This window comes from Typopeltis vanoorti, chromosome 4 (genome assembly GCF_054136105.1).
Source record: "Typopeltis vanoorti isolate ZY-2024b chromosome 4, IOZ_Tvanoo_1.0, whole genome shotgun sequence".
Classification (NCBI taxonomy): domain Eukaryota; kingdom Metazoa; phylum Arthropoda; class Arachnida; order Uropygi; family Thelyphonidae; genus Typopeltis; species Typopeltis vanoorti.
The window spans coordinates 81,516,270-81,539,413 of NC_143552.1; the positions used below are offsets into that span (position 1 = coordinate 81,516,270).

Sequence of the window (23,144 nt, forward strand, 5' to 3'; positions counted from 1 at the left end):
GTTTATTTCCATATTTAATCAACTATCTTTGCTGTGCCTGAATAGGTGAAACATTTTGCATTTTGTATAGCTTCTACAGAACCTCTATACTCAGTCAGTATAGATGTAGCCCTTTGGTTGGAAAGATCTGGGTTCAATTCTCGTCCATGACATGAGGAACCTTTATCTGGTTTCTTTCGACCAAAGGTGATTAGTTGGTCTCACAGAGTAGATGGTTTTTTCACCCAGAAACTTGGGTTTTTCATCCCTCAGAACAGGCAAACCAGCCCTGTGAACACACACGGAGCTATAGTCAAAATATGTAGGGCACTTTTCCTCTGCACTTGGTTCTTGGGGACTCCTGTGCAGTATTAGCCCAGCGTTATATTACGAATAGATCCATAATTGCAAACCTTTAATATGAAGATGCCATCTAAGATGAGAGCTAGTTTCTACACTGAAGTTTTCTATGTTGAAATACATAGTTTCTTCGTTGAAGTTTTCACCTTTCTGCCTATTTTCATAGTTTTGGTCCTTTTTATTACAATTTTCATGCCAGATTTGCTATAGCTGTTGTTTAAGAATCCTAGAGACTTGAACAGAATTTGTATAGGAGTACATCTTGTCCATAAAGCACAGAGATAAATTTGATATCCCCGATGCTGATATCAGCTTTAATGTCACTTTCTTTTGTTCATAATGCAATCTATGTAGATGATCAAGTGTGGAGTTGTGCACTTTTGTCTTTCACCTGATTTTACAAATTATCTTCCTGTATAGCCTTCAATTCCAAACTGCTGTTTTAAAACTTACACATAGTCTGTGTATTGCTCTATATAATGTTACACTTGTTCTATATAATTGTAACATTCTGAGCAGCTTTTCTCTTAGCACCTTGTGATAAGCTTATTTTCCAGATCTACGAAACTTACATATATACTACGAGAGTGGTCTGAAAAGTTCTCGGCCTAACAATGAAAAAACGAATTTATAATTTAAAAATGATTTTTATTTTTCAAAATAATCTCCCTAATACATTTATTCCAGTGATGCTCCAGTGCCATTATCCCATCCCTTTAGTGGTTCTCAGTAAGATCTGCAAAATATCCCTCTATAGCTGCATTCGCTTCTTGATTCGAAGAAAAATGCTGACCAGCAAGGAACAGTTTTAGTTTTGGGAAGAGATAGAAGTCAGAGTGCAGGGTGAATGTTCTAACAATTCATAGTGCAGATCCCTTAATTGCCAAAACACCTTTGTTGGCAGGTGCATTGTCCTGATGAAAGATGATTTTTTTCTTCTGCAAACCGGGTCTTTTCTCGCGAATTTTTTCGTCTGAAAAACTGACGAAAGTCAGTTTTTCAGACAAAAAAAACTTAGCCTGGTTAAAAGATTGGAATAATATTCCCTGGTTATTGTTATGATTATAATTAATAAGCAAAATGCCTTTAGTATCCCAAAACACCAATGTCATGAAATTTCCTGCTGATGGAACCAACTTTGTCTTCTTTGGCACTGAACAACCGGCTTCTGTTCACTGTTTCGACTACTGTTTGGATTCTGGTGAATCCAAGTCTCATCCATAGTAATAAATCTATGCACAAAATCAGTTTTATTCTTGTTAAAACGCTCCAAGCACTGTTCAGAGATTTTCATATGAGTGCATTTTTGATCTGCTGTGAGCAAGCGCAGCACCCATCTTGTGCAAAGCTTTTTCATTTGCAATTCTTCATGCAAAATATATCCTACACGTTCTTTGAAATGCTTATAGTCTCAGCAATTTCATGCACTTTGACTCACCAGTTATCCAATAATTGTTATCCAACAACTTGATCAATGATTTCTGGTGTTGTTACCCTTTTTAGACGTCCTTCACGTGGATCATCTTCAAGGCTGGTATGACCACGTTTAAACTCGGCAGGCCATTTCTTAATTGTCGAAAACAAAGCAGAAGAGCACCCATGAACTTTGAATGAATTTCTTTTGGCATTAAAACCTTCTTTTACAAAGAATTTTATAACTGCAAGATACTCAATTTTATCCATTTCAAAGGATACAGACAACATTTTTGCTTCACACAGCTATAGATGTGAAATTTGCGTGGATGCTTAATAGAGATGTACCAACTTAGAAAAAAAAAAAATGTTACCATCTATGGGCAAGGCCGAGAACTTTTCAGACCACCCTCGTAATTCATTATATCTATACACAAATGCCAGGAGCATCAGAAACAAAATTGTTGAGTTCATTGCATTATTGAATATGATGTGGCCTAAGATTGTTGGCATTAGTGAAACTTGGCTATCAAAATCAGATATGGTAAGTGGGATCAAGTGTAATGAGTATACGATTTTTATGAATGACATAAGAGACAGTAGAGAAGGAGTAATACTAATGATATCAGAATGACTTAAATCCAGTTAGGGTAGAAACACAAGAAAACAGTGATGGTAACAATGTCCCATGTAGCAGTGAGTTTGAATGTATCTGTTGTGAAGTGGAGGTTAACAGAATGAAATATATGTTGGGGTGTTGCTACAGATCTGGCAGCTCAGTTGCAGGGGACGAAGAAATGCATTGCCAATTTAGCCTTATGGGTACCAAACAAGTGATTGTTATGGGTGACTTTAATTTTCCAAACATTGATTGGGTAGAAGAGAAATCTCTGATAAGAAAGAAGAGGAATTTGAAATTGTTGCGAGACAACTTTCTCAAGCAGCATGTGAAAGAAGGATCTCGAGGTCAAAGAGTGTTGGATTTGCACATAGCCTCAGAAGGGGTCTCCGTTAAGAATATGGCTATTTCACCACCAGTTGGTGACAGTGATCATGCTGTACTTTCTTGGGAAGTATCTAATTGTATTGATGCTATCTTTGATCCCATGGTATCAGTTACTGAATGGGAAAATTGTTGGCAATGCATGGGAATCTTTGAAAAAGTGCTTAAATGAGGTGGTATCTGAATGTATTCCTAGTGTTCAAAGAATAAATAGGTTGGGGTGAAATGGATGTGCAACCTGAACTTGGAATGAATTTCTTTTAGCATTAAACCTTCTTTTACAAAGAATTTTATAACTGCACAATACTCGATTTTATTCATTTCAAGGGATATATTCAACACTTTTGCTTCAGACAGCTGTATAAAACAAACTACTTGATAGAATAACTTGCAATTTCACATGGATGCTTATGACAGATCTACCAGATAGTGCATGTATGGTCTAGGCTGAGAACTTTTCAGACCACTGTCATATGTTGGCAAAAGTATTTGGACACTTACATAGCATGTAAATTTCATATCCCACCATATACAAATATTCAAGGAGTGTCTGTGTAAGTCTGACAATAAAAGGTAGGATGTGCTACATGTATTGCACTGTACTTGATGTCAAGATGGCACATTCAACTGAACTGACAGACTTCCAACATGAAATGGTAGCTGGGTGTTACATCAGTAGTCTTTCTGTCCTTGCCACCCATCTTAGTATACCGAAATCTAGATGGAAAGGTTGATGACCATAGCCAGACAGTGCTACTGACACTCACTGATCAGTGAGCTCTGTCTCGGAATGTTCGAGCATCCTGCACATCATCATCAGTAGTGGACTTCACAGTCAACTTGGAAAATGCTTCACGACATCTGTTAGCACGAGAATTGTCTGCAGAGAGTTGCATGAATTTGGTTACCACGGCTCAGAGCTGCTGTGAACAAGTCGCACGTTACCATCTCGATGCCAAATGACATTTGGACTGGACCGTAGATGATTGGAAAAGGATTCTGTGGAGCGACGAATCATGCTTCCAAATGTTTCACTCTGATGGTCATGTTGGGATTTGGAAATTACCTGGGCAATGGTTCCAGCAGGACTGCATAATTTCAGATGTCAGGTTTGGAAGCTCGGTAATGGTGTGTGTGTGTGTGGGGGGGGGGGGTTCATTTGGATGAGGCTTGGTACATTGGTGGGCTTGCTCAAAACCATGACGTCTGATGGTTTTGGGCAAGTCCGGGATACCTGGGCATCACAGACAAGGGCTTGTGATGCTATGGAAGTATTTTGGCAGTGGCCCCTTGCATACTTCAGCATGACAGTGCTCCACACCATTCTGCACTGGTTTCCACAAAACAACGTTGAAGTGCTGGACTGGTTGGCTCAGAGTCCAGACCTCAACCCCATTGAACATCTTTGGGATAAATTAGAATACTGAATTGGCTCCAGACCACAGCGGTCATCATCAGCAATGGGAGTAGCTTTGTGCAAGGAACAGAAGAATATTCCTGTTGGAACATATCAGAAATTGGTCAAAAGCATGCTCCAAAGGATAATTGCTGTCATTCAGGCCAGAGGTGGATCTACTTGGTACTAGTTTTTTACCACAATTGAGTGTTCAAATACTTTTGTGAACATAGTGTGTGTGTGTATTCTAATATTCCCTTAATTTCTGAACTTTTTGTTGTAAAGTGTGAATCTGATTCTGACAACCTGTGTTTCGTCTGAACCCATCTCAATAGTTTCTCTTTCACAATTTTTCTTAGCATTTTATCAGTTATGCTCAAAAATCTTACTTAGAAACACTTTGTGAGAAGAATTTTCTACTTTCTTTTATTTTTTAAAAGATGAGAACTTCTGCAATCTTCTTGAATTCAGCCTTCTGGTAGGATTTCTTGAATTATGTAGCATAGCGATTGTAAAACTTTTATACCTTCATATCATCATCATCAGTTGCATCAGTCTTGGGACTGGTAGCTCAGCAGCAATTTCCTCCATTTTGCTCTGTCATTGGCTTTCTTCTTAACCTCCTGGTAACTCCTCAAACCCATGCTGTCTTTGATTTGGTCAAGAAAGCTTTTCCTTGGTCTGCCTCTTCTTCTTTCCCCCTCTATTTTGCCTTCAGTTATTCTTTTCACAAGTCCATGTCGAAGTATATGTCCAAACCACCTATCCCTTCTAATTTTGATCGGTTTTATTAGAGTTCTTGTTTTGTTTATCTCTCTCAGGACTTGTTGGTTTGATTTTTTTCTGTCCATTTTATTTTGTTCATGCAATGCCAACACCACATCTCAAAAGCCTCCAATCTTCTTACATCTTCTCTGCCTAGAATCCAGGTTTCACATCCATACAGTGCAATGCTCCATATCAATGTCTTTACTAATTTTTTTTTTCAATTGTAGGTTGAGGTTTCCTGTTAAAATGCTTTTCATCTTAGAGAATTGGGCTTTTGCGTTGTTTATTCTTGATCTTATGTCTTCTCTTGTTCTGCCATCTTCTGTTATTAGACTTCCTAAATATTTAAAGCTTTTCACTTGTTGTATTTGTTCCCCGCTGATGTCTATATGCTCTGTATTGATAGGGATTTTACCTGTAACAATGATTTAATGTAACAATTATTATCTGTGTTGATTTTCATATTATATTTTTCAAGATTATTATTTAATAATTCTAGCATTGTTTTTAACGTTCTTCTGTTTTCTGCTACAAGGGCTATGTCATTATATAAATTAAATAAAAGTGGTGAAAGTATACGTCCTTGTCTTACTCCACTCCTGATATTTATTATTTTCTCCTTATCATTGATTTTAATCCATCCATTTTGATTTTTGTAAATTTGATAAATTATTTTCCTATCCCTCAAATCTATGCTGATATTAGTTAGACAATTTAGGAGTTTTTGCTGGTTTACTTTATCAAACGCTTTCTCTAAATCAAGGAAGCAAATGTAAGTATTTTGACTAAGGTCTAATCTTCTCTCTATTATTGTTCTTAAACAGAGTATTGCCTCTATTGTTCCTTTATTCTTTCTGAATCCAAATTGGTCTTCATCCAGTAGACAATCTATTTTTGAATAAATTCTATTTTGAATAATTTTTAGCAGAATTTTGCTAACATGTGGGATTAAAGCTATTGTTCTAAATTGGCTGCATTTGTTTGCATTAGTATTATGGTTGATTTCATAAACTCCTTTGGTATTTCTCCTCTATCATAGATTTGGGCTATTAATTGATAAAGTAAGGTTTTTGTCTCATCACCTAGATTTTGTAGCAGTTCTATAGGAATATTGTCTACACCTGGACTTTTTCCCTTACTCGTTTCAGACAGTGCTTTATCAAATTCTTCACGCATTATTGGGGGTCCTAGATTATCTTCATTTTGATTTTCTATGCTGATATCAACATCAAGTTCATCGCCATTATAGAGATTTTCAAGATAAGATACTTCTTCCATTCCATTAATATATCCTCAGATTCTATTAGTAATTTTCCATTTGCATCTTTGATGGCATTGTTTTTGCTGTTCTTATTAAATTTGAAAGTCAGTTTGTTAATTTCTTTATAGGCTTTCTCTATGTTTTCTTTTTTAAATAATTCATCTATGTTATTACACTGTTCTTCCAGGTATTCTTTTTTGGCTTGTCTAATTTTCTTCTAATTTGATTTTTAAGATATTTGTATTTGGCCACATCTTCTTCTTTAACAGCATTTTTATATTTTCTTCTTTCATCCATAAGGCCAAGTATTTCATCTGTTATCCAATGTTTTCTTTTTTCTTTTTCTGCATTTTTCAATAATTGATTTGATGAATTTGTAATTAACTCTTTAATCATATTCCGACTATTTATGTTTTCTAGAATGTTATGATCATTTGCCTCTTGGTATCCTCTCTTTACTTCTTTACTGTTTAATTTTTCAAGGTTCCATCTTATTGGGTTGTATCTTTGGATTTGTTTCCTATGTTTCAGTTCTGTTTTCATTAAGACAAGGTTATGACCGCTACTAATGTCGGCACCTGGATAGCTTTTGCAATTTTTTTATTTGGTTTCTGTATCTTTTCTTGACCAATATATAATCTATTTGATATCTATTTGAATCCCCAGGTGCTTTCCAGGTGTATCTTCTTCTTTTTTGGAACTTGAAATAGTGTATTTGTTATAACTCACTGTTTTTGTGTACAAAATTCTATTAATTGCTTTCCTCTTTCATTCCTACGTCCAAGACCAAATCTTCCTGAAACATTATCATTGCTCTCTTCTCCCACTATAGCATTCCAATCTCCCATTATTATTGCATTGTCTCTGTCTTTAAAGCTGCTCCAGATTTCTTCTATTTATTCATAAATTTTTTCCATTTCTTCATTGCTATGTTGTGATGTTGGCATGTAGACCATTATAATATTGAGGTTTACTGGTTCATTTTGAATGCTTATCACCATGATTCTGTCACTATAGTTAATTATTGTAGTGATTAACTTTCCAACTTTTTTATGAAGCATTATTGCAACACCTGACTCTCCCTTCTTTTGTCCTGAATATATTATCCGAAATTCTCCACTCCAGAAATCACTCTGTCCCTCCCATCTCGTCTCACTAATGCCCAGAATGTCTATTTCAAGTCTTTCCATTTCTCTTTTCACATTTTCTATTTTACCTGGTTCTAGCAGTGTTCTTGCATTCCATGTTCCAATATTCAGCTTATTTCTTGTCTTCATTTTTGAATAAGTACCAGGATTTCGTTGGCTGTTGACCTGAGAAGTCCGGTTACTTCTCCTGCCGGGCATGACTCCCTCAGTGAAGGCTCCATCACCAATCTTGATTTCACTTTTAACTTCCATTGCTGCTTTTACTTGGGAATGTAATGTGGTGGTTTCCCCTTGCCTTCCACATCGCAGTATTGTAACATGTATGCTACAGGAGGTTAATACAAGTAGCGCTGCTGCCCACTACTATAACTATTAGTGGTTAGTTGAAAGAGGAGGAAACACCCCTAGACCTCGAGTACTCTAATAGCTTCAGGGAGAATCTTACTAACCTCATGGAGGACCTCCTCCTGAGGTTAGTAAGCAAGAAAAGAGACAGACAGAAAGTTTTAAGTAAAGAATCCTCATTAGGAAGAATGTTAGTATGAGGGTAGAAGCAGGAAGTGGAAGAGTTAGAGAAAAGTATGACCAAAAGCTTTTGAAATAGATCATACTTAGCTCTGGGACCCAGGGTTAGCCATGTCCGTGCCTGCAAGTCACAAGCCCCATGGGGACAAATATTACTACTTTAGCTGCCTTTACATTTCAGACTTTGTTTTTTTTTCTACCTCAAGTATTGATATTGTACTCCTTACTGAATTCCTTTAGAATATTTTCTGCCAGTGTTCTATCATTGCTTGTTTTATTTATAGTGTCATGATAATTATTCCAGACATCTAGAATAATGTTATTTTTTTTGTTTTGTTTAATTCCTTTTATATCTGATTCTTTTTCTCCATTTTAAATCTTTTTTTTTAAATAGTTTCTTTGAACATTTTACCACCTTCTTGATAATTACCTTTTATAATCTTACTAAAATCCTTTCACGACTTCGTTTAGTTATTTTTACACACAGTTTAGCTATCATACATTTTTTCTCAGTATTGTTTAAGGGCATCTGCTGACTTGCTCAACTTTGGATATACATTCTTTTTTTCCATGACTGCTACTTTGATTTTCTGAGTCTACCACAGAGTTTATTTTTCTGTCCTTGAAGAAAACTTCACCACCTGCATAGTCGAATCGTTTTTTTTTCTTTCTTTTTTTCCAGTGTTCACCAAGACTGCAAGGATTTGGTTCTTGTTTTCAAACTTTTTTTTCTTGATTAATATTGTACTCCTTACTGAATTCCTTTAGAAACTTTTTTCACATTTTTCTTTTCATTATGATCACTTCTAGTTTCAAATCTTCTTTATACTCTTGTATTCTGAAGCAGTGTGAAGATATCACATGATGTGAAAGCTGTCAATGATAATATGGTCACATAAGCCTTTTAAGAGTTCAATTCTGATTGATGCAATGACTTTTAACTATTTCTTTTAGAATTTGGAAAAAATAAAAAATTATATACATTTAAAAACTAAAACATTATATACATTTTAAATAAAATTATATAAATAACTACAAAATAACTGGACCCCAAGGCCTTCTAAAATAAGTGCACATTTTAGATATCTCCTTATTTTAAAAGAATGCCTTCTGAAGTTAGCTATCAAACCCATTGTTCCATTTATAACATGTTATTATCCATTAGCAACTGTATAAATTCCACTTCCATCTGGCCATTCCCCCTTTCCTCTTTCAAATCTATGTCCCCATAGATTGGTCTTGCATAATAATTGTTCTGCCTGCATTGTACTACTCTGCTGATACATGGTATCCAAATCTTCCTTTGAACCCTGCCGCCAGTCTATAGCAGCACCTAACAATGGATTTTGTCCTATTTGCCTCTATTTCACACCAGACAGTCTCAAATGAACCATCTCTCCTGAGACTTAAAGAGGATTTTTAACTTCTAATTTTGTTGTTTGTAATTCTTTAGCTATCATCACAATACCCCAAATCCTGTCCTATTTCCTCTATCCTCCTGAAAACACAATACTTTTACATTCTATCCCTGAAACTAAGTCATTTTCTGGATGAACACTTAATATTTCTATGGTCTAGCAAAATCTCCATTTAATTTCCAGTATTGAGACCACAAGTTTCTAAACGTAAAAAAGGTTTATTAAAGTAAACAGTATAACCTGACAAGTTTCATGAATACAAGACTTATTAAAAAAAAAAAAAAAAAAAAAAAAAATTAATTGCACACACAGCAGATGCTATCAGAACTTCAACAGTAGTACACATAAAGAAGTATCGGAGGAAGAAAAAAAAAAGATCTTTTCATTATACAGAAAAACCAACCACAACTGAAAGATTCTTGCATGCTGCTTCACATCACCATCCATTACAAATGATAGGCATGATAAAAACATAATGGGACAGAGCCTACAACAGTTCCAGTATTTCAGAAAAAAGGAATAAACAACTGCATTACTTGTCATATGAGCTGAAGACTATTAAAAAAATTCTTAATACAGCTCCTTCAAATAAACAGGATTGTAAAAATGGAATTACATTACCTGATCTCAAGAATGTTATGGACAAAGTTGCTTTGTGATTACGTTAAAGTGGCTTTTTTGCCAGTGTGTAAGATTTTGAGGTTCTTATGATTGTGAATTGAATGTGAAAATAGATAACATAATTAACTATTATTAGCAGTGTACGAAGCCAGTTGAATACACATGTGGATAGGAGAAAAAACTAACCAAAATTCCAACTAGTGGCATCTAAGACATGTCCAAATCCATTTTAATTTAGGGATCTGAAAGTTGGGTATTATATAACAAAAATGACTTTAGGGCAGTAAATGCATGTCAGTGCAGAATTATATTAAAAATGAAGACATAGCAAAGAACTTACATCATAATCATTCACAAATGCTTTTGACTAAGAGCAGAACTAATCTGTGGTGTATTCACTTAAACAGAATGGCAGAAAGGGATTAGCAGAGCAGGTATTTGATGGCAGGAAAAAAAAAACCTAGAAGATCAAGATCATTTGAGTAAGTTGAATGCAGTTAATGTTGCTTGGGATGTAAAAGCTAAAAATGGCAAATTAATATGGAAGAAAAATTTTGATATTAATAATTATTATATAAACTCAATTGTTCACTACTATTTCTGGATCTTTGACTAAGGAATCTGGTAAATTAAGTCTACATATTTAGAAAAACCTATACATACTGTCAGATATCTGCATGCCTCTTTCCATCATTACAGATCTCAAAAATTGGGCATTATTTCAACACTAGAAGCCGGAGCCCACCACTTCTACCGACAAGAATGAACTAGCAAAAGAACTCCAATTTTTAAAAAACACTTTTCTACAAAATGGTTACAATGAACACGTCGTCTCAAGGCTCTTAACTAACACGTGATTTGAGATATTTCTAATGACGAGAAAAACAGAAGCATTATCACTCTCCCACATGTTAACTCTATTTCCATAGAACTTACAAAAATACTTAAAGAAAATGATATTAAAACAGCATTCACCCCTTTTATCAGGACGAGAGCACTACACCAATCTATAAACCTCAACATGGCCAACTAAAATATCCAGGTGTTTACTGACTACAGTGTGAATGCAGGTCATCTTACTATGGACAGATAGAAAAAATTTCTTCTTCTTTGAGGTTTAGTTTGCAAAAGAAAAAATATCAGAGATATTAAATACCAAAGAAGTGAGGCTTCAACTTTGCCATCATACATACTTGTAAAAATAGTCATAATATAAAATTCTGAGTATTTTTACAAATTTTTTATGTTAGTACATTATATTATTAGTTTTGGTTTCATAATACATATTGTCGGCACTCGCGATGTGCACATTACTGATGTTATTTTGTCAAAATGAAATGTGAAGCATTTAAAAAAAAAATTAATGTACTTACTGGATTTGGATAGTTGTGTTACTTTTAGAAATTTTATTGTGGTTTTAAAATTATTAAGTGCTGTGTTTTGTAGACATTCTCGTAACGCTAATGTAGACGACACGTCAGCCATTATACTTCTTGCTTGCCACTTTCATGGAGTGTGCATGCTCGTCGAGGAGTTTGATGGGTGATTGACAGAGAGAGAGAGTTCAGTATCGAGGTAACAGAAACAACAAGAGAGCATTCGGTATCGAAGTAACAGAGGAAAAACAAGAGAGCTAATGGAAGTTTAAGAATGCAGGCTGGCAAAATTTTGTTCTTAGGAAATTAAGTTTTTATATGACAGTTGGAGGCATATTAATTGAAGATTCTGAAAAAGGAATCGTAGAATTGCGAGCCTTTAAAGTGGAGGAGTTAAAACTGTAAATAAGTATTGGTAAATAAAAGAAAATATTGTGATTGACGTTCTATGGGAATGTTCGATAGGAATTAATCTTTCTGAATGTTTCCTATCTGTGACAACCAGTCAAATATGCAAATAAGAGCATATCAGGGTGTATGACAATGGACACAAATAATTCTGAATTAAATTATGGATCCAAGAATTTGGTTAGAAATAGAACAATTGATCAAAACTGAAGGCCACAATATGAGTCATGAGGATAATTAGGGTAATAAATTAATAGCCAGTGACAAATCCATAACAGAAATGAAAATACAATTGACTCTCACTATAATAAATTCATAAGGATCACAGGAATAGTTTTTGGTGGATAGTTTTCTATAGTGAATTTCTTTTAGCATAACATTATACGTATGGAGCATTAGTTGAGAACATTTCAATAGTTATTTAGTGGTTTTTGCTATAGTGAGTCAACTTTCTCTCCAATAACTGGATAACATTAATATCTAGTGATTTGTAACTAGAACTGATCAAAGATGATATAATCACTTGAACAGAGTGGGAGATGAAGTATTAGCAAAACAAGTGTCTTAGAACATGATTTGGAAGAAAATCATTAAAGGAATCTTGTAATGAAATATTGGACTGTCTGATATTTGTTTACATCCCTTGAGGGTATTCAAAAATGATTTTAGGCTAAATTGGTAGAGTTTAGAGAGCATGAATTTAGTATTCTTGGGTGAAAGAGGAAATCAGAGGGATAGAAATTTCTAAATTCAGTGGAAGTCACTTCTAGTCTCAGGATCCTTGCCATGATTGTAAAAACTATACTACATCTTAAACTCTAAACATTCCATGGTAAAGGGATGTTGAGCATATTTTAAGTGAAAGTGACTTAGAAAGTTATTTAGGTATGTTTTTTTTAAACAGCATATGAGGATATGATTTTAACAATGTGGTTTGTAAGCAAATAGTGCCTCCATAGTGCACTCAGGAGGACAACAGATTATTTGCACTTCAGTTGGAATGACATAGATTCAAATCTAGTTTTAGAATGTGAAGCAGTATTTCCATTGATGTTGCATTCCCATGCACAAGCTCTTTTGCTCAACATCATACACAATGCATTAATGAAGAGTATTTCTGTTATCATGGCATTAAGGCAGTAGTAGATCAGTAGTGTGATTTTTAAACATTTATCCTGCCCACCCTTCCCTCCCCAGATGTCAAAGCATACAGTATAGATTGGTGCAAGATAAAAATTCAACAACTTTTTTTATATAACTTTGGGAGCTTATAAATGTATGATATGTGCTTCTTTTTTTTCTTCAAAAATTGCTATTCCCCCCCCCCCCCCAGATTTGTCCAGACCAACTCAACTGCTGTTTAGAAGACATGACCTGTGCATTTGCTTCCCTGGCTTAGAGAAAAGGTTGATGTGAAGAGCCTCCAGCTGAAAGCAAGTTAGCCAGTTGTATATGGAAGTAGAAGACTCCCTCCTCCCTAGAAATGCTGGTTTTTCATGCCAGACAGCACATGCAATTAACAGACATTAATTTATTGGTATTATAGCCTTAGTTGTAATACCAATAAATGGTCATAATTATAGTCACATAAAATGATAAGCAAACATGAAAGAAATTTTGCATGCTAATGCACATGAAAGATCTAAATTTTCATTAATTCTTGTTTGTAACAAACCACAACCTCAGAAACATTCACGTACTGTAACAAATTATCTAAATAAGTGGCAGCTAAATTTTAACTGGCCTGGTGTTGACTACAAGGAAAACTTTGTAAGCTGGTTTCATAAAAATAACTAACACTGGGTTTATTGGTTGTAAATATTTGATACTACTAGTCACCTACTAGTTTTGCCACAAACTAATGGCTCCATCTGGGTTTGGATGAACATACAAATATAAATAAACAAGCTTTGATTATGAATCAATACATTACTAAAAAAATGCGTAGGAACTGTCACACAAGTACAATAGAAACATGTGGAGTCATTGTTCAGCAGGTGCATCCGATGGTTAGCAGAGAAATTAAACTCTGTGTTTAGAGATCTGATGAGTGACTTCCAAATGTCACACAGAATCATCCCTTGGTTTCTGTTTAGGGTACCTTGTAAGTGGATTGCTACTGTAGTCTTCTTCTCTTATCCCATTTAATGTTGTGGTGAGAGTGTTGGAGAAATGGAATGCCAATCCTAAAATGTTCTCTCTGTGGTTGTTGACATCTCCAATATGTTCATTTTGTCTTCTTTCTAAACTTCTCAAAGTTTGTTCTATGTAATTAAAGTCACAATTGTCATAATTAGTTTGAAGGCTACTCTAATGTCATGAGATTTCAGAAGATTAGCAATTTTTTGCAAAAGTTTGCTAACAAAAGGGATGGAAATTGAAGTTCTGTAATGAATGTCATGATTTGTTGTAGAGAGGGATTAGAGAGTAATATTCTTTTTGCTGTTTTTTTGGGGATATCCATTGCTGATCAATAGTTGGAAAATAGCATGTAATTCTTCTGCTAATGTTCCTTCATTTCTTGTAATAGAGATCACCCTCTTTTTCAGAGTATGTGCAGTGCCTAATTTTTGTGAAATATGGTGCAAAGGAGAAATGTAGATAACAACCTGTGTGGGTTGGCTTATGGTACACACTAAGAGAAATATCTTTGTCTGCTTGTTTTGTAATTAAAATGTCCAGAACAAATCCATGACATTACAGAATTTCAATTTCCATCCCTTTTGTTAGGAAACTTGCAAAAAATTGCTAGCCTCCTGAAATCTTATGACACAGTAGCCTTCAAACCAATTATGACAGTACGGAATCTGTTGAGCTCACCCAAGGACCACAACTCTTTCAACAAACATCCTAGCGTTTTCAACATCCCATGTTCTTTGTGGCCTTAATTACGTAGGACAAACTTCGAGAAGTTTAGAAATAAGACAAAAGAAACGTATTGGAGACACCAACAACAGACAGGACAGTTGAGGGGTTGGCATTCCATTTCTCCAACACTCACCACGACATTGAATGGGATAAGAGCTCAATGCCATACATAGAAGAAGACTACAGCTCCCGCAACATAAAAGAGGCTGCAGTGTGACATTTGGAAGTCGCTCATCAGATCTCTAAATAGAAATCAGTTTAATTTCTCTGCTAACTATCGGATGCACCTGCTGAACAATGACTGAACCATGTGCCAGCATCCACGCTCCATGTGTTTCTATTGTACTTGTGTAACGGTTCCTATGCATTTGGTATTTTTGTTAGCGATGTATTGATTCATAATCAACACTTGTTGTTTATTTATATTTGTATGTTCATCCAAACCCAGATGAAGCTACTAGTTTATGTGGTGAAACTAGTAGGTGACTAGTAGTATCAAATCTTTACGACCAATAAACCCAGTGTTAGTTATTTTTATTACATTAGTTTTTGTGGTTGAAAATAACATACTTATCTTGTAAGCTGATTCTTGTTTAGAGACCTAAACACCATAATTTTGGTGTTTAGATTAGTTCATTCAAAGTAAGTTACAGTTGAGTAAGGCTATATAATTCAGTCATGATTAGTAGTTGGTATAGGGCTTGCATTTTTTGGTCAGCACAAAGTTAGTTGGTTTTATAGTTACATAACCCCTTTTATATAACCAGTTTTCCTTTGCAAACCAGCTTCAAGCATGTTTGATATGTCCATCACTCTAAATGAAGTGATAGCTCCTGAAAGTATGATTCTTTTTGTAAATTTGCCATCTAATTAGAGAGCTTGTACTGTTATTACAGATTCATGTGTATAATTGTGAACTACTTAGTCCATTCTATCTTGTTACATTTCTTACTAACAAATATTCAAATTACAAATGTATATTTTAAAATATTTTTTTAGTTTCATGCATATCTATCGAAGGATAACCAGGAGTTTGCCATTCTAAATGATAAAGTTTTATTTATTGTTATTTGTTTTTTTTTTTAAATAGCTTAATAATTTGTATGCTGTATTTATTTCCAGCATCAACTGCTTAGTTGCTGTATGCTTGCTGCAAGCCTGGATGATGTGGAATTTCATAAATTTTCATTTGAAAAGAATGCGAGAAAGAGCAGCACAGATTGCCAGCAGTAAAAAGAAAGCTCTTGCTAAAAAGAAAAAAAGATGAGGAAAGATGAAAGTAAGCAAAACTGTTTAATGCATTTATTTTAAAATTTAGTGTATGTACATCAATACATCTTTTATATTTATCAAACATAAAATATTATTATTTGGTAACCTCCATGGAGTCCAGACTCATCATGGGGGAGACCCACTCAACCACAACATGTATCATAATGAGCATTGAAGTTATTTACACTACCCTGCACTTTACACAATGCATTCCACTCACTAACTTTCCAGGTAAAAACTACTCCTCACACCCTTCTTCACCACATCCTTTATAAAAAGAGTGGATGTTGAGATGGGGAAGAACGAGAGGTCATCCCTGGAAGTTGTATAATTTCTTCTGTATTAATCTGATAGAATTTTCCCTTTAACACTAACTTGAAGGTCTCTATCATATCTCCCTCTTTTCCTCCTATCACCAACCTTTGCAATCTCCACATTCTTCAAATGCTCTTCATAACACACTCCAGATTCCTGATATCACTTTCGACCCTCTCTAGTGTTTTCATATCACAATGAAAACTAGGTGACCAAATCTGAGCACAATAGTCCATATTTGGTCTGATCAATGCCTAATATAGATGCACCATCACCTCCTTATTCCTGCATGTCAGTGTACTTTTTATCATAGCAGTAATATGATGTATCCTCAGCACTTTAGTCCACCATCACTCCAAGATCCCAAATCTCACCCACTTCCTGAAGTGTAGTTTCCACCAATACAGTATGGTAGCCCTATGTCTCTGTATCCTAAAGTGCAACACCTTGCATTTATTAACATTAAATCTGCAACTCCCACTCATTTGTCCAAGATAAAAGTCTATTCAAATCTTCCTGTAGAGAATTAACATCAGCACTACTCCTGATAATTCTACCTAACTTTGCATCATTGGCAAACATTTGAAGATCACTAGTCAACCCACATGAAATATCATTAACAAACAAGTTAAACAATAGGGACCCAAGAACAGAACCCTGAGGCACGCCACAGGTCACCTTTTCTTTCCGAAACACCATCATACACAACGTGCCGTATTGTTCAGAGAGCCAATCTCTGATCCAACTAACCAGTATACTATCTATTCCTATCCTCTGCAGCTTGCACCTCAATTTATCATGTGGTAATCTATCAAATGTTGCAAAGTCCAAGAATATCACTGTATATGATCTTTCTTATCCAACACATTTGTCACCTTAATCATAAAACAAGACCTGCCCTTTTCAAACCCATGCTGCCCATCAACCCAATCCTGTATTCTATTTCTAACCGATTTTCCAACACTTTGATCACAAATGCAGATATACAGACTGGTCTATAATTGGAAACTTTTCTTCTCGAACCATGCTTGTGGAGAGGTACTATTTTTGCTTTCTTTCCACTCCTTAGGAACCCTACCGACTGCAAGATTCTCATTAAATAACCAGGACAAGGGCATGGCTAACTCTTTTGCATATTCTTTAAAATAAAATGCACAGTGGTATGTCACCCATTCCTACAGCCTTATTAAACATCTGATCCAAGCACTTGATACACTTCTGATTCTTTCATCTTTAATTCTCGCCTCCCTTCTACATGTTGCACAGCATCAGTCATACCATTATGATATACACTAATGAAGTTCATTAAATAATTCTACTATATCATTTGCTATGGTTACTCTGATACCACAGCTATCCACCAGCGTCAACCTGCCATAATTATTTTTCCTCTTGCTTGCCACATAGGAGAATATGAGAGGAGATTGGCCAGTTTTCTGGAAAAGTGCCAGAAAACTGGCACTTTATTTATATTCTTCATGCATATGTTCACTGCAAACTGTCTTGTACTTCCATAGCAACTTCTTTTGTAACACTTGTTTGATTTCACTGTTAATCCCTCTCACTCCTACTCTATTTATTTGCTTAACTCTTGGTATGCAGTTATGCATCGCTTGTGTTGGCTACTTCCTTATCATTTCCCATGCACTGTCAACATCTTTTCTACACAATTCATCACCCAATGTATGCTAGTTGACTACAGAGCTTCTGATAATCACCCACCTTATAGTTCCACATATAGATCTTCTTGATAACTACTTTTTCTTGTTTGACTACTTTCTAAACCAATACCTCATGATCACTTACACCAAAGATGGCAGTGTTGATACCTCATTCACAACCACTTTGCTGCTTTAGATAGTTATCTCCCAGAAACTCAACAAATTCACATTCTTATAATTAAAATCTCCCATTAAGATCATCTTCCTTTTACTTGTCCAACTAATTTGTCTAAACATTTCGCAATCAATACTTTCCACATTCCCTGGTCTATAACAGCATCCTAATAGATTATACTATTCTATTGATCTCACTTCACACTAAACAGCTTCACACGTACTACTATTTTCCACTTCAACTTTCGAAGGACACAATTCCTCTTCTACCATTAAGAATACTCCCCCCCCCTCCTCCCTTGATCTTTGTATCCTGCCATTTCAAGTCCTGACAGTATATCATCCTCAGTCAACCAAGTTTCACTTATGCCAATTATCTTGGCATACTGATTCAAACAATGCTACAAACTCAGTCCCTTTATTTGTGATACAATCTCTGTACGTTAGACACTCTTTGAGGCCATCCCATCAAAACAATCACTTTTTACTCTCTCACTGTTATAGTGCACTTCTCTTTTCGTTCTGACTATCCTCGTTTCCCTGATCTTGACTCTGAATTTCATTTATATTCTTATGAGCCCCACCATGTTGCACTGTATCACTTTGCTATAATCACTTCTGCACCTTTGCATCCATCCTCTTCCTGTCCTTCCACAACCCACTTCTCAACCTCTGACTCTTAGCAGTACTAATTTCATATGGACCCTGTGCACTTGTATTAAGCAACAAATGACCAACACCAAACCCATTCAAATGCATTTCATCAGCTTTAAAACCATTCTATTTCCCTTCAAATTCATTCAAATTGAATACTCTCCACCTATTTTGTCATTCAGTAACATTGCTCTCCTTCTCAGTTCGCTGTCATATCTGGGCAACAACTTAACCACTTTCCCAATGACACTATTATTCTTCACTTCTTGCAATAACTTCTTCATATCCCTTTCCATTCTCTGTCTTATTATTCAAGTCGTTTGTGCCTACCACAACCTTCACTAATTCTGATGCCCTTCCTTCTGTGCAAAGCATCTGATATTCGTTTTATTGTATACCACCTATAAAACATGTCTTGTGCACGTTCTTTTCCCACACCTTTAATGATCAAGTCACCATTTAAAGCAACCCTATCATACCTTCTTAACTTCCTTGTAATTTATACACCAGTTATGCTCTTCTTTAAACGTTCAATTTCCTACGCCATACATTTATTAACATGAGTCTTCATTTTCCAGCAACTGTTGCCTAAGTTCCTCCATGTCACTTCTATTATTAACGTTGAAAGCACTTCCATTTCCTGGTTATTCCTGGTAACACGGTTCTCATTTTTGGAACGTCCTAGCCTTTCATCATGCTTCTCACATATTATATATCCCTTTTAATCATTCCATCTAACAGTCTAAATCTTTAATTTGTTGGATGTGTACATGAAACAAATGTCGCATCTTGTCCACTTGATCTCATAGTTGAAACCTTCTGCACTGCTGGCGTGTTTCTTTGCTGCCATTTTTGTAACATCAATGAACACTTCCACAGTACAATGATTATATCCAGTCTGGCTATTAAACAAAAGCACTATTATACAAATCTACACAATATAATTTTTTTGGGGGGGGGGGCTTTTCGTAACATTGTTCAAATATATCACTACTTCTCGTCGCAACACTAGCAATTCTACAGATACTATATACATAGTGCCTGATAGAATTGACACCATGTTCCAACATTAAAATATTAGACATTCTCTCTGCATGCAGAGATTGTGTATGAAACAAGTATTATTGCTTACATTACTGTTGATTGATATTTTCTGATTGTTCTAAGATATGAAAGTGGACAGATGATTTGAAATGGTTAGAGTTAATAAACCAGGTAATTTTCAGCAGGATAAAAGTTCAAATCACATTTAAAAGAAAAAAATATATATATGAAAGTTAGAAACAAAGCGGAGTTGAGTGTTTGAAAACAAGAATCAAACCTTGTATACTGAATAATAAAATCTGAAAATAGATTGCTCATCTGTAGAAATGTGTAGTGCACACGTATGCATGGATAGAAAAATTAGAACTTTGTGTCGATATATAAAGTCTATAAAAAAGAAACCATAAGGTTCCTGGCCAGAAAATCAGTATATGCACATAGAAATGTAGGGGGTAATAAAATAAAATAATTAAGTAGTAGTTATACGCAGAAGTAACTAAAAAGATACTGAAAAGAATTGGAAGTGAACTGGATAAGTGAAAATAAGGATATACTAAGTGTCTGAAGTAGTTACTTGGAAATCTATTGTAAGTTATAAAAATCTATCGTATATATATATAGGTATTATTTCTGGGAAAATTCCCATGTTACTCCTCTAAAAATAAATTATTATTTTAATGGTTATTACAGCCTACTTTCGTTTAGGAGTGCCTTCTCCCGCTTTTTTTTTTTTTTTACGTCATTGGCTCTCTACCCAAATTCTAGGACATTACTTGAAGTGTTATAAAACTAATATATGAAGAAGAAAATTTGGACATACCTTTTTTATATGTTGTTTTCTGTCTCCTTATTCTGGAAATTTATGCTATTAAGCTGTTAAAGGAAGGGTTTTTTGAGGGGAAGTGGCGGTAAAGTAATGTGGGGAAATTATTTGAAAACACCCGGGTTTTTATATATGTATAATATTATTAAGAGTGGGTAGAGAGCGTTTGGGGGGGGGGGGGTGAGAAGGATCCAAAGATAGAAATTATTTTTTTGGGGGGGGAAGAGGAGGGATTTAAGGGAATAGGGGTGGGAGTTATTGGGTGTGATCCGTTTCGACAGGTGTCATCTTCAGAACTCATGGGGGGAGTGGATGCTGTCATGTCAGTTAGATGTTTCTGTCTTTGGTGTACTTGTGTTGCCTCCTATTGGTTTATGTTATGGAGCTTCCAACTTTAGCAGCATATGAAGGCACATTGCCAGAAACACATCCAAAAAGGTATTTCCAAATTTTCTCCTATTTTTATTCTTCATATATTAGTTTTACAACACTTCAGTAATGCTCAAGAATTTGGATAAAAGCCATTGTAAAAAAAAAAAGGGGGGGGGCACTCCTAAATGAAAATAGGCTATATTAGCCATTAAAATAATAATCTATTGTACACCCTCTGTTCGAAAATAGAAGAAACTAGTGGTGTGATCTGTTGTATCTTTTTTGTTGTCAAAAGCTGCAACCTTCCCTAGTTTCGTGTCAACTGTTTATGACATTTGTTTCATTAGAAGTAGAGTTATAGTGCCAAGAGTGACAGTGTGTTTTGATGAACGGTCGGAAAATGAGTTTCAAACAGAGAGCTGTGATTGACTTTTGTGTTACACTTGGTAAAAGTTTTACCGAAAAGCATACGGTGATGAATGCTTATCCCGTACTCAAGTTTACGATTGTTTTAAGCAATTTCAAAGTGGTTGCGAGATGCTTGAGGATGATGAAAAGCCGAGCCATCCAAAAACTGGACTGAGCGAAGTTAACATCCAAAAAGTGCGTGATTTGATCAAAGAAAACTCGAAATCATCCGTGAGATTGATTGAAGATGAATTGGGGATTCCAAAATCAACTGTGCACAATATTTTGACTGAGAGTTTGGGCCTTCGTAAATTGAATTTGCGATTTGTTCCCCACAAGTTGACCGACGACCAAAAATTGTATCGGATTGAACACCACATTAAAACCGCTCATAAGGATTCAAACTTCCTTGAAACGATCATTACTGGTGACGAAATGTGGTGTTTTGAGTATGAGCCCCCCCCCCCCCCCCCCCCACGATTTCAAGAGCATTATCCACAAAGAATTCGTTCTGACTGGCCAAACAGTCAATAGTGAGTTTATGTCGAAGTTTTGAAGCGATTGATAGCGAGAATTCGTCGCATATCGTGAATATCGTGGCGGCTGACCGTTTGTCAGAACACACTGCCACTCTTGGCACTATAACTTGGCTTCTAATGAAACAAATGTCGTAAAAAGTTGACACAACACTAATGAAGGTTGCCGCTTTCAACAACAACAAAAAAAAAAAAAAAAAAAATACAACTGGTGTCTACTAGTTTCTTCTATTTTTGAAAAGTTCGGTTTCTTTTGGGACAGAGGGTGTATATTTTGCTAGAATATCCAACCTTTAGTCTGCTCAAAATGCTAAATGTGCTACAGAATTAACTTTTCATAGGTCATAAAAAAAAAAAAATTCAATAAACATAGGTGTTCTAGACTTCGAGGCAAGTGTAAAGACTGATTGATGTATTTTTCCAGTCATATGCCAGTGACCTGAAAATTGAAATTCTAGCCTTAACCAGCCTCATTCGTTTCTCTGATTTGAATTTGTACAGAAACATATTCAAATCAGAAATACTATTCAACATTTCCCCAAACTTAAACAAATTCAGCTGTATCACATTACCCATACTCTGTCATCAACATAGTGCATCACTGCACCCATAGAGGGTGCTAGTTAGGAGTGTAGGAGCTTGCTATCAGTCTGTTTGGTCTTCCTACTAGTGTGCTTGTGCTCACATGCTCAATATATGTGTGTGTGTGTGTGTGTGTGCGTGCGCGCCAGTGAAGATAACTTGGTGACGAAGGCAAAATATTGCCTGAGTAATTTAATTATTAGCTTTAGATGTCTGTTATTCTTTGTTGTCATTGAAGAATAAAAATTTAATTAAATGAAATGTATTATTAATTTTCAGTGAAAAAGGCATCAGAGGATGATGTCAGTGAATTGCCAGAAGTGGACCAAAATACAAAGAAGGACTTAAGAGCTCGTTTAGTAGTAACAAGTGCTAGCCCCAAACCGAAGCGTAGTTAAAATCAGAAGAGCAGAATTGTTTTTCCCCCTCCTTAATCATGACTCTTCCAAAATGACTGTAATTTTGTTTTGTTGGAAGTGCAAATGGAGATATCATGGAATAAAATTTCTTTAGAAAAATTACCATCTTTGAATCCTTCTTAAAAAAAACAAAAAAACTTATGAATATTTCAATTATATTAAAGGTGAAAATACATGTACTATCAAAATTACCTGGCGGCATTGCTCACCTCTTTAATCCACTTGATTGGTAGATGACTAATGTGGCGTTGAGACCATTGCTTTGCTTATTGTAGACCATGGCCATGGAACTTTTCACGGATAGGATTTTCATGATTAAACAAAAGCATTTGTGATAGTA

General features: G+C 35.3%; 1 protein-coding gene across 1 annotated transcript in view; it reads left to right on the forward strand.

The window, feature by feature from the left end:
- The window catches only part of TRAM (translocating chain-associated membrane protein 1), a 204,472-nt gene extending 181,566 nt beyond the window's left edge, over window positions 1-22,906 (forward strand). Inside the window, 3 exon segments of the mRNA XM_090391298.1 lie at window positions 15,667-15,791; window positions 15,794-15,823; window positions 22,665-22,906. Of these exon segments, the coding sequence (XP_090247424.1) occupies window positions 15,667-15,791; window positions 15,794-15,823; window positions 22,665-22,783 (274 nt within the window). The 3' untranslated portion in view covers window positions 22,784-22,906.
- Window positions 22,907-23,144: the final 238 nt, after the last annotated feature.